The following is a 12269-nucleotide window of genomic DNA, read 5'->3' on the forward strand; positions in this document are numbered from 1 at the left end:
TTAGAACCACTGAAGCCGAAAAAAAAGGGCCACAACAATAGCAAGAAGCCCCACGATTTTCAACAGAAAGGAAACTGGGAAATCAGATGAAGCTTTTACTGCCCGTGTCTTTAAAGGCTTCAGTATCCGTTGTTTCTGGGTGAGGATGGCCCTCTTGGCTCCCTTCCACTGCCCGGGCCCAGTGAGGCGGTACTGGTAGGAGTTGCAGGGTCCGAAATAGAGCTTCACAGCCAGTTTGGGGTCTTTCAGCAAGAGAGACAGGATGTCTGGCTTCGCCCCTATCTCTAAGGCGAGCTCGTCCAAGTAGTCGATGTAATTGGTCTGCAGTGTCTGGCTCTGGCTCTTTCCAAACCTTAATGAAGAAAGTAAAAAAGGGCAGATTTGCAAAATAGGGATGAGTGAGTGAGTAAATGAGGTTTGAATGAATCTCTGGTGGAAGGTATGAGCTTATTCCATCAGAAGGCCCAGATCTTAGATTGAGATAGGCTGTAAAATAAATAGCCATGAATTCATGGAAGTTTTAGGAATGTGACAAGGTTTATAACCATGATTATTATTTGATATTTAGTAAGTAGCTTCAATTCTCTAGGCAAATACAAATTAGTCAGGATTGCTGCAAAGATCCATGAGCTAACACAGATGAAAGCCTAGCTCAGTGTCTTGCATAGAGGAGATGCTTCCTATTTGCTTGTTAAATTATTAAAGTAGTTGGCACTCTGGCTGGCATATAATAGGTATTCAATAAATGTTAGATTAATTAGAATTTGACCATGAGACAACCCCTACATGTGATGTCAGGCCCCCAAGTCTACTCTCCAAGGTGCTTGATCACTTTTGAACCCCATTTTACCATATCACAAGGCATACATCTACTTTCACTTCATACCAGCTCCTTCTAATTTCCTTTGATAGGACATCCCCCAACTAACTTTTCAGAGACACCCGGCCACTGTCACTACTACTGCTCCCAACCCATTTCCTCTCTCGCCACAGAGTGGGCAGCCTGAGAAGATATGGAATCTAACACGGACATCATACAAAACTGAAATAAAATTAAGTCCAGGAAAATTATGTCCTGATTTGGTAAAATTTCTATCTTTATGTAGTTGGTTCTTTTTTGTTTTAAAGACTTTATTTATTTGAGAGAGAAAGTGAGAGAAAGCAGGAGCAAGGGGAGGGGTACAGGAAGAAGGAGAAGCAGTCTCCCCGCTGAGCAGGGAGCCCGACATGGGGATCACGACCTGAGCTGAAGGCAGATGCTTAACCAACTGAGCCACCCAGGTGCCCCATGTAGTTGGTTCTTAAACTAGTATGTATAAGAATCACCTAGGGAGAACATAAAAATACAAATTTCCAGTTTCATCCTGGGGTTCCAATTCAGTTGGTCTGGGTTGTGACCCAGGAATTTGCATTTTTAAGAAACAGGCAGGTGGTTCTTGTGGGTAGTTAGGTCACTATACCCTGAGAAACATTGCTTTATGTAAAGAATTAAAAAAAATTCTTACAAATTTATTCTTTCTTCATTCCTCTTGATAATGTCCGCCATCATAGTCCTCTCTGAGGGCAAGGTACACAAGCCTAGAAATAAAAGGCTGGTTTGAGTAGTGGGTTTGATTCAATATCATTGCTTTATCTATTTCTACCATTAAACTTGGCCATTTACCCAAGTTATGCCAATCAGGGCTGCTGTTTTGTTGAATTCCAGGGTGGGATGAGTTCTATGTGATGCTGCCCTTAAGGTTACAGTGTGAACTCTGAAGTGGAGGGTGTTAAGAGAGAGGCTGGAGTAGGAAGGTGAGCCTGAAGAGCTGGAAATCATGTCAGGTGACTTGAGCTCTATTTTGAAGGTGATGGGAAGCCATGGGAGGGTTTTCTGCAAGTGGTGACAAGATCAGATTTGCCTTTTAGAAAGATCCTTCTAGTTGGCGAATTTTGGGACATGGGCTCTAGGAAAGTGAGTCTAAAGTTACCAAGACAAGTTGAGAGGCTGTTGAAGTAAACCTTGTGGGAGTAAAGTTAATCACTGGGGACAGAGAAGGTAGATTGATGCAGGATTTATCACTGTGTGCTTGTGATTCCATCCTTGTCTATGGGTATTCTCAGACATGGTGAAATGGTCAGTTTCTCCTGGATATAGCTAGTCATCAGACATACCAGAGTCAATGAGTCCAAAACAGAGCCCATCATGGAAGCTCTCCTGGTCAGACTTGCATCTTCTTCCATGTCCTCTCTCTATTCCTGGCCCTGCTGTCTACCCAGTTCCCATGGCCAGAGATCTGCAAGTCATCTGTGATTCCTCTCTCTCTCTGGTTTTCTACATTCAGCTGATCATCATGTCCTGTGGATTTTATCCCTAACTATTTCTCACATTTCTATTGTGTTCTCCACTTTGTCTCTCTGCCTGGCTCAGCTACATCATGTTTCAGCAGAGACTTGCTGTGGTCTTCTCACTGGTCTCAGAGACCCCATTCTTTTCTGTTTTCAAATCTATCTTCCACACTAATGCTGAAATAACCTATTGAAAATGTAAATCTGTAATGTCTATTTCTTTCTTATAACCTTTCATTGGGTCCTCTGCCTGAAGAGCTTTCTTTCTTTCTTTCTTTCTTTTTTTTGAAGATTTCATTTATTTATTTGACAGAGAGAGACACAGCAAGAGAGGGAACACAAGCAGGGGCAGCAGGAGAGGGAGAAGCAGGCCTCCCACCAAGCAGGGAGCCTGATGCGGGGCTCAAACCCAGGACTCTGGGATCATGACCTGAGCTGAAGGCATACACCCAATGACTGAGCCACCCAGGCACCCCTGAAGAGCTTTCTAAAATGGAGATTCTAGGTCCTCAGGTCAGACTTAATCAGGGTCCTAAGGGATCTAGTTGATTTTTATGTGTGGCCAGATTTGGAAAGAACTGATCTACGTTTTGTATTGTAAGCCTTTTAGCATGACTTACAAGGCTCCTGTGGCCTGGCCCTTCTACTGAGAGATTACTCTTTAATAATCTCTCACCCCTCTCTACCTCACATGTCATGTTCTGGGAATGTCAGATAGCTTGTAATTCTCCATATCCATCATGCCTCTGTGTTTGGCTCAAGTGATTACCTCTTCTGCACCTGAGAAACTTGGTCATCTAGCAAGTTTTCCTTGGCCGCATGCCCTCCTTTATCCCAACATGCTGCAAAGCACCCTTTTTCTTCTTCCCATGCACTCCATGCATCCCTCTACCAAAGCATTTATCTCAGTATGTGGAAATGATCTGTTTAAATTGCTCTCTATCCCACCAGGTTCCAGAACAAAGCTAGGTATTCAATGAATTCTGGTTGACCTGAACCATGGCGTCAGGGAGATAATAGCCTCCTGAGGAATGCAAAGTGCTATACAGGTACTTAGACAGAAACCTTTCAATAACTTTATAACTTTGTAAGGATCCATATGATTGAGCTTCTTAACATATTAAGAGTTAATTTGAAGTTAATGTAGAGGCCCTGGGTCTCTAGATTTGCACATATTCAGAGGAAATTATAAACATCATATAGGTAAAACCAGGAGTCAGAGGTCTTTCTCTTCTCAACTATTCTTTCATGATTCCAGGAAAAGATAAAATGTATTTAGCTTTATGAAAATTGAAATTCTCTGAACTTTCTAATATTTCAAAGGGATGATTACAGCTCTTTATTATTATTATTATTATCTTATCTCTGTATTTGTTATTTTTCAAATTCTCCACTAACTTTTTAGGATGTTAATCTTGTGAGAGCTGCCTAAGGTTGACCAACTTCTTCCTGGCAGCCTCCTTATCTAAACTTGTTCTTGAACAAACTCCATCAGGTATAAAACCCTCAGCCCCTCACTTTCCCACTCACATACCTTTGAAAACCCTGGTTGCCCAACGAGCTTGAAGTTCGGCAGTTGGGAAAATGGAACCTAGGGGCTGGATGAGACCAATGCACGCCAGAGTTGACTTCTCCAGGTGAGGAGGGAACATGTATTTATACAGTGAGACCATCTTATCCTCTACTTTAACAAGTGAATCTTCAAGGAATGGAAAAGAGAAAGTATATCCTGTTGCAAAGACAATAACATCAATATTCTCCTCCACTGTTCCATCTTCAAATATGGCAGAAGTTTCTATGAGCTCTTTCACTCTCGGTTTCACCTTGATGGCTCCGTAGAGTATACAACTTGGAAGATCATCATTTATCACAGGTTCTTTCATAAGATATCTAAAACACCAAAAAGAAAACACTTAGAAGGAATATTTAATGATGTTGAGTGAGTCTTGAAACTCTCTTGATATTTTATGGGGTTGGCTTTTCAAATAAAGAGGTTTCTCAAATATCCATAAAACTTTCTATCTTAACTAGTTGGCCTACCCCAAACCGCACTATCTGACTTCATTCTCATGTCACAAATCTCCCCCTCAACAAAGAAGAGAAAACTTGTAGGTGATGTGGGTAAAAGACATTTCAAAAAAGGAGGTTAAACAAATACCAGCACCTATGGTCAATCCCTGAATATTCCAGTCATTTATACCCCATCGATGTTTCCACTATTGTTTTAATTATCTTGCTGCTCCAATTAATCTCTATCTGATCATAAGTAAGAAAGCAAAATTTTGTTAAATCCCCAATAGTTTTGAAAGTTTTATTAAGGAATCAGCATAAAAACTAATGTATAAAATTAAGTTTGGGGATATTTGTTGATCCCAAATATCCATGGAGTCTCTGTATGTGATAGCATGGGTGATAGAGCAAAGTCTGGTTGTATTTATGGAATTCCCCTTTTTGTAGATTTGAGAACCTTTTTTTTTCTTCTAAATAATACATGCCACATGTATCAGATCTCAGAACTGAGTAGTCCCATGGCATTTTGTTGAAAGATTCCAAAGTTCTTCGTTTTTGTATTTTTTTAAAGGGAAGGAGCCTGTTATCAACTAAAGAAAAATAAACATTCATACTGTTTGCTTGTGTTTATAAGATCAGTGATATATAACAGTGAGTTCAGAAGAGATTTATTTTTTGGCAAGGAGATAGTGAGTGTGTTCTCAAAAGCTGCTCATGGGAAGAACCCTTATGGTGTACAGAATTAACAGAGCATGAGTTATTACACGGAGAACTTGGGACACATTTCCCAACACACCCCTCTGAAAGGAAGGCTGTAATCTCTTAAAGCAGCCTTTTCCAATGTTGGACAGCTTTGGGTATTAGGAAATTCTTCCCATGATCCTAGTTCTGCTTTCTAGAGCAGCTCATAATATTTTTTCTTTTTTGAATTTATTTATTTATTTATTTATTTTTTAAAAGATTTTATTTATTTATTTGAGAGAGAGAATGAGAGAGAGCGCAAGCACATGAGAGGGGGGAGGGTCAGAGGGAGAAGCAGACTCCCTGCTGAGCAGGGAGCCTGATGCAAGACTCGATCCTGGGACTCCAGGATCATGACCTGAGCCAAAGGCAGTTGCTTAACCAACTGAGCCACCCAGGTGCCCTAAATTTATTTTTTTATTCATGTATAATTAATATACAGTGTTATATGAGTTTCAGACATACAATATAATGTTTCAAGAATTCTATACATTTCTCAGTGCTCATCTAAGGTAAGTGTACTCTTAATTCCTTTTGTCTATTTCATCCATCCCTCCCCCCCCCCCAATCTCCTCTCTGGCAACTGTTCTCTGTATTCAAGAGTCTGGTTTTTTGTTTCTTTTGTGTCTTAAGTTCCACACATGAGTCAAATCATATGGCATTTGTCTTTTCCTGACTGACTTATTTCACCTAGCATTATACCCTCTAGGTCCATCCGTGTTGTTGCAAATGGCAGGATTTCATTCTTTTTATGGCTGAGTAATCCAATTAAAAATGGGCAGAAGACTGAATAGGTGTTTTTCCAAAGAAGACTTACAGATAGCCAATAGACACATGAAAATAAACTTAACATCACTAATCATCAGGGAACGACAAATTAAAACCACAATGAGATATCATTTTAAACCTGTCAGAATGGCTAAAACCAAAAACACAAGAAATAACAATCGTTGGTAAGAATGTGGAGAAAAAGGAACCCTAATGCTCTGTTGGTGGGAATGCAAATTGGTGCAGCCACTGTGGGAAACAGTGGGCAGGTTCCTCAAAAACTTAAAAATAGAATTTATATGACCCAGTAGTTCCACTACTGGGTATTTACCCAAAGAAAATGAAAACACTAATTTGAAAAGACATATGCACCCCCATGTTCGTTGTGGCATTATTTACCATAGCCAAAATATGGGAGCAACCTAATTGTCCATTGATAGATGAGTGGATACAAAAGATGTGGTGTATATACACAATGGAATTGTACTCAGCCATAAGAAAGTTCATAATATTTCTACTTCATCTTCTTAAGCATTTACTTTTTAAAAGGTATACAGAACAAATTTGGAATTCAAATTCCAGGATGTCTATGATACTCATACTGTTAGGTTGTAGTTTGAAATACCTCATTAGCAATTTGACTATAAAGAGGAGCCTCTGACAACCTTGTTTACCATACCATAAAAAAAGCAAAATAACTCTACTTGTTTTGAGGCTCAAGGCCATAATTTTCATGGTTGAAGCACCGATTCATCTGCCGTTCAATCATCCATTTTTGAACTGTTTGTGGCAGGACATTTCGGAGCATGGACCTAAACCGGGTTTGGAACACTATGTCCTGGGGATATCCATCTTCAGAGATACGGCCCATGACCCAGGAACCATGTCTGGTGCTGATAAATACCTGGTAAGCAAAAAGAATGCTGTTTAAATCAGGGCATTGTCCTTTTTGGGAAGAATCTACTGTGTAGATGATATATCACATGTATAGCTCAGAGAAGTAAAAGACTTGCTCTGGATTACATGTTGATCAGTGCAGAGCTGGGAGGTAAACCTTGGCTTCCTGATTTCCAGATTTTTTATGATACCTTGCTGTAGTAACCAACCAGTCAACCAACCAACCAACCAACCAACCAGCCAGCCAGCCAACCAACCAACCAACCAATTAATGAGTAATGGAGCCTTGGTTATGTGGCTGGGATTTTCCAATATGCCCTTCCTCCTTCCTCCATGGTACAAGAGAAGCAGAGAGCATCATACCTGAGCAGCCTTCTTACTCAGCTCAACGGCAATATCTGAGGCCGAGTTTCCTAGTCCAATCACCAGGATATGTTTCCCTTCAAGTCCCTCTGGGTGCTTGTATTGGCGGCTATGGAAATATTGGCCTTTGAACCTCTCAATACCTTCAGGGGGAAGAAGAGAGAAGTCCATGAATTATGTCAATTTCAGTAAGAGTACACTGTCAGATTTTCTTTTCTGGAGTCAATTATTTGTTTTGCCGCCTCACCTCTTAGGGGAGTTACAATGGTAAGGTCAATTGGCAAACTCAAAGCATAAAGTATATGAGAAATGTTAGCTTATGCATATGGAACAGGACCAAAAGAATTGATTTCAGAGGTTGCAGCTCATGTATTTATTAGAGATTAAACAAATAGTTTTGATGAATAAAGCAGTCAGATGCTGGCTTCCAACTACCCATTATCTTATTTTGGACTGTACAGTAATACTTCAATATCATATAGCACATGTATTCTTTTAAATGTTTCTGAACATATTATGAAGTGCTATTATTGTACTTGTACAACTGTACTAATATAATTCTAATTATATTAGAATAATATTTATTCTCATTTTCTAGAAGCAAACAAAAACTAAAATAAACTGAAAACCAGGCACATAGAAATTGAAGGATGTCTTCCACATTGCAGTATAAGTCAGTAACTTACTGGATAAGCCATTTTGAAGACAAGCTTCTCTGTATCTTTCCCAGGAAAATATGACTTTATTAAATAATTGTCTTTGATGGTGGGTTTCTTGAAAGAACCTTTAGATCATTAATTTTCAAAGTGTGGTCCTTTGACCAGCATTTTTAGCTGGAACCTGGGAACTTGTTGGAAAGGCAAAATCTCAGCTTCATGATACCATATCTCCTGAGTTGGAAATGCCAGAGGTGGAGGCTTGCAAGTTGTTTTTAAAAGCCCTTCAGGTAATTCTTTTTGAGAATCAATGCTTTAGGGTAGAAGATCTCACACCTGGCTGCATATTTTTTTTTAAATTTATTTATTTGAGAGAGAGCATGAGTGGGGGTTGGGGTTTGAGGGAGGCACAGAAGGAGAGAGAGTGAGATTTTCAGGCAGGCTCTTCACTGAGCATAGAGCCCCAGTCGGGATTTGGGGGGAGGGGGCTTGACCTCACAACCCTGAGATCATGACCTGAGCTGAAACCAAGATTCAGAGGCTTAACCAACTGCGTCATCCAGGTGTCCCTTACCTGGCTGCATATTAAAATCACTTGAGTAACCCTTAAATGATCTAAGCCTACCATATACTAATTGAACTTTGGAGGTCATAAGGATGTTAGAAGCTCAACAGATGGTTTGAATGTGAGGCCTGGACTGTGAACCACTGTATTAGATGTTTCCCTGAGAGCCTTCAGAAGGAAGTACGCTCTCTGAGAGAAGGGTCTGGGAGGTACCAGGACAGATGGTTGTGGGGTTCCCTTGTTTGCACTCCTCTCCTTCTCTCTGTCCAGTAGGAGCACTTATTTCAAGGGAATCTCCTCAATAACCCATCTGTAAGCATGGCTCTGAGGAAAAGTCTCCAAGGACATAAAAAAGTCACAGTGTTTGGCAGGATAGATAAAGGCCAAGGTAGGCACATGGCTATAAGGACCTCTCCAACAGAGAACCAATTTGGGTGAAAATTCTCTGAAGTTCTGGGGAAGATGTAGTGACTTTGGAGGAACTTGCTGAAGTCCTTGTGTCATGAAGACCCAAAGAGGTCAACAGAAACAAAGATGGTATGTGGAGACTTTCATCCTTCTAGCTCTATTCAGGTCTTAATATTATGCCCAGTTGCAGTAGCTAATTCTGCTTGTCAATCCAACCTCCATAAAAAATACCTGGACACAGGTAGGGGAGCAAAATTTGTCACCTCAAAATGTGTCTCTTTGGCATGTGGATTATTTTAGGTTAATAATTTTTAAGAAACAGAAGGCTTAGAAAAACTTTGACTTTCCCCCCAACTGCCTAAAAGAATTTAGAGGATCTGCTCCAGGAAGGGAGCTGTCACCATAGACAACTACAGTATAGTAGAATTAGGTGAGGTAGACAGGGAGGAATGTAGCAGTCCGTTAAAATTCGTTTCTGTGTCCCACTGTTTCTGAGTGGTCCAGGGAACATTAGTTTACCAAACATTTATCCTTTTTCATCTTCCTGTGAATTGTCATCCTTCCCTTTGTAGTCCCCAGCCCCTGCACCCTTCTTTTCAGCTCAGAATGGCACATAAGCCGCAATTACCTGACTGCCTGTAGGCTTCATATTCTTATGGAATCTCTCCATAAGAATGCATGATTGCATTTTATTTTTTTCTTATTAATTTGTCTCATGTCAATTTAATTCTTAGACTAAGCCCAAAGAATGTTGAAAGGTAAGGGAAAATTTTTCCTTCCCCAAAACACCCTCTCTGTAAAGCTGGGAATCTCCACAGGCCTCACCTGGAAATGACTCCAGTGGGATGTGAGGGAGGATGTGATGGCCGCTGCAAACCATAACTGCGTCAAAGACAGCACTTTGCTTCTTGCTGTTGCTCTCGGTAACAACCTCCCATTGGCCAGAAGATGAGAAATCCGTGTGTTTTTTCACACTGAGGACAGTTGTCTTGAACAAACAGAGAAGGCATAACTGAACATTACTCTGGCATAACAGGGGCTTCACACAGTACCCTGGGAGTGGGAATGGGTAGAATGCAAGGTGTGACTCCATTTAGGTTCATATGAATCCAGTTCAAACCGCTTAGAGCAAAGACCGCTAAGTGTCCCCTCTCCTTCTTCTTTGGTGGGGAGCTACCAAGGATATGGTACTTTGTGCAAGACTCAACCATGGGAACCAGTCTGTTACAGACTGAATAAGGACTCAAGAGAGAGACATAAAAGAAACACAAAATCTGGGCAAGATATAGAACACATGTCCATCATTCAAATGATCACACAGTCAGTATTTATTAAGAATCTTTTCTGTGTCCACTTCTGTGCAGACTCTGTATTAGAGAAGATATTTCATGTGAAGCACTTTGCATCATGTCTGGCACATTGTCAGCATCCTATGAATGGTAGGTGTTCATATTATTATTTTTCAGAGTACATCATGTTAGCAATATAGTTCATGATCTCATTTGGATGAAATAATTTATGTTCATTAATTTTTTTTTATGTAGCTCACTGTCTGGAGGGCTATGAATTTTTAAAAGTATCCATAAATGTTTTACATCTTTGATGTTTAAGAAACAATGTCAAGTGGAAGCAAAGTTTTTCTCACTTCTAGAGTAATGGCATGTTTCTCTTGCTTATAAGTATTTGAGTCCCATATATATGCTTTTCAAATTTTCAGATATTTAAAAAAATGCTGGTTTGGCAATTTTTGAAGTTGTTTCAATTAAAAAAATAAATACAGACCATTAACATAAAGCTTGCAAAGGACTATAAAATGTCTGGGCAATTTTGGCTGAGATTAAAGATTTCGGATTTGCAGTTTAGGGTAGTAGATTAGCTAACGTACTGTGGATTACTGCTATTCAAAATATGGTTTGAGAACCAACACCTTCAGTATTCACTCAGGAGTTTATTAGAAATGCAACAGAGCCTTTTACAGCCTAACGTCTTATGGCTTATACCAACTCAGAGACCAATAATGGAAATGAGTGTCCCTAACCCCTCTCTAACCTCCAGGAAACTGAACAGCAGTAATACAATAAATAAGAGAAATAGCTCTCTTACAACTTTAACCTGATCTTTCAAAGAACAGATAATAAAAAGTACATACCATAAGAGGGCAGTATATCTGTTAAATAAATTGATAATCGAATAGACAAAGACCTATAAAAGCTTCTGGTATAAAAAGATCTGTTATTCATAAGATGGATCCACCAGGAGATGGGTAATAGTTTTCTAATGTAGTACATTAGATACATTTTAATGGCATTTAAAAATATAGATTTCCACCACAATCAGCTATTATAAATTAATATAATACAAACCTGGAACAAAGCTGAAATTACTGAGAAAATGAAAAGTGTTACAAAACAATTAGTTCACTGAAAGACCTAAATGTGAAATAGGAATCCATCAAAATCCTAGAAGAGAACACAGACAGCAACCTCATTGATCTTGGCCACAGCAACTTCTTGCTAGACACATCTCCAGAGGCAAGGGAAACAAAAGCAAAAATGAACTATTAGGACTTCATCAGGATAAAAAGCTTTTATACAGCAAAGGAAATAATCAACAAAACTAAAAGGCAACCCATAGAATGGGAGAAGATATTCGCAAATGACACATCAGATAAAGGGCTAGTATCCAAAATCAGTAAAGAGCTTATCAAACTCAACACCCCGAACCCAAAAACTCCAGTCAAGAAATGGTCAGAAGACATGAACAGACATTTCTCTAAGAAGACACACAAATGGCTAACAGACGCATGAAAAAAATGCTCAACATCACTCGGTATTGGGGAAATAAAAATCAAAACCACAGTGAGATACCACCTCACAGGGGTCAGAACGGATAAAATTAACAACTCAAGAAACAACAAATGTTAGTGAGGAGGTGGAGAAAGGGAAACCCTCTTACACTGTTGGTGGAAATGCAAGCTGGTGCAGCCACTCTGGAAAACAGTATGGAGGTTCCTCAAAAAGTTAAAGATAGAACTACCCTATGACCCAGGAATTGCACTACTAGGTATTTACCCAAAGGATACAAACATAGTGATTTGAAGTGGCACATTCACCCCAATGTTTATAGCAGCAATGTCCACAATAGCCAAACTGTGGAAAGAGCCCAGATGTCCATTGACAGATGAAAGGATAAAGAAGATGTAGTTATGTACATACAATGGAATATTACTCAGCCATCAAAAAAGAATGAAATCTTGCCATTTGCAGTGATGTGGATGGAACGAGAGCATATTATGCTAAGTGAAATAAATCAGTCAGAGAAAGACAAATACCGTATGATTTCATTCATATGTGGAATTTAAGAAACCAAACTGATGAACATCGAGGAAGGGAAGGAAAAATAAAATAAGATAAAAACAGACAGGGAGACAAACCATAAGATACTCTTAACCATAGCGAACAAACAGAGTTGCTGGAGGGGAGGTAGGTGGGGACATGGGGTAATTGGGTGATGGGAATTAAGGAGGGCACTTG

The 12269-nt window shown here is 39.7% G+C and overlaps 1 protein-coding gene across 1 annotated transcript in view; it reads right to left on the reverse strand.

Moving 5' to 3' along the window:
• LOC114223985 (flavin containing dimethylaniline monoxygenase 2) overlaps positions 1-12269 on the reverse strand; it is a 34525-nt gene continuing 22256 nt past the window's right edge. The window contains exons 4-9 of the mRNA XM_088016776.1: positions 9562-9724; positions 7108-7250; positions 6552-6751; positions 3863-4218; positions 1506-1578; positions 1-352 (exon numbers count right to left, since the gene is read on the reverse strand). Of these exons, the coding sequence (XP_087872902.1) occupies positions 1-352; positions 1506-1578; positions 3863-4218; positions 6552-6751; positions 7108-7250; positions 9562-9724 (1287 nt within the window). The remainder of the gene's footprint in view (positions 353-1505; positions 1579-3862; positions 4219-6551; positions 6752-7107; positions 7251-9561; positions 9725-12269) is intronic.

This window comes from Eumetopias jubatus, unplaced genomic scaffold (assembly GCF_037043125.1).
Source record: "Eumetopias jubatus isolate StellerSeaLion01/CBP00866 unplaced genomic scaffold, mEumJub1_p1.0 scaffold_12, whole genome shotgun sequence".
In the NCBI taxonomy this organism is placed as follows: Eukaryota; Metazoa; Chordata; class Mammalia; order Carnivora; family Otariidae; genus Eumetopias; species Eumetopias jubatus.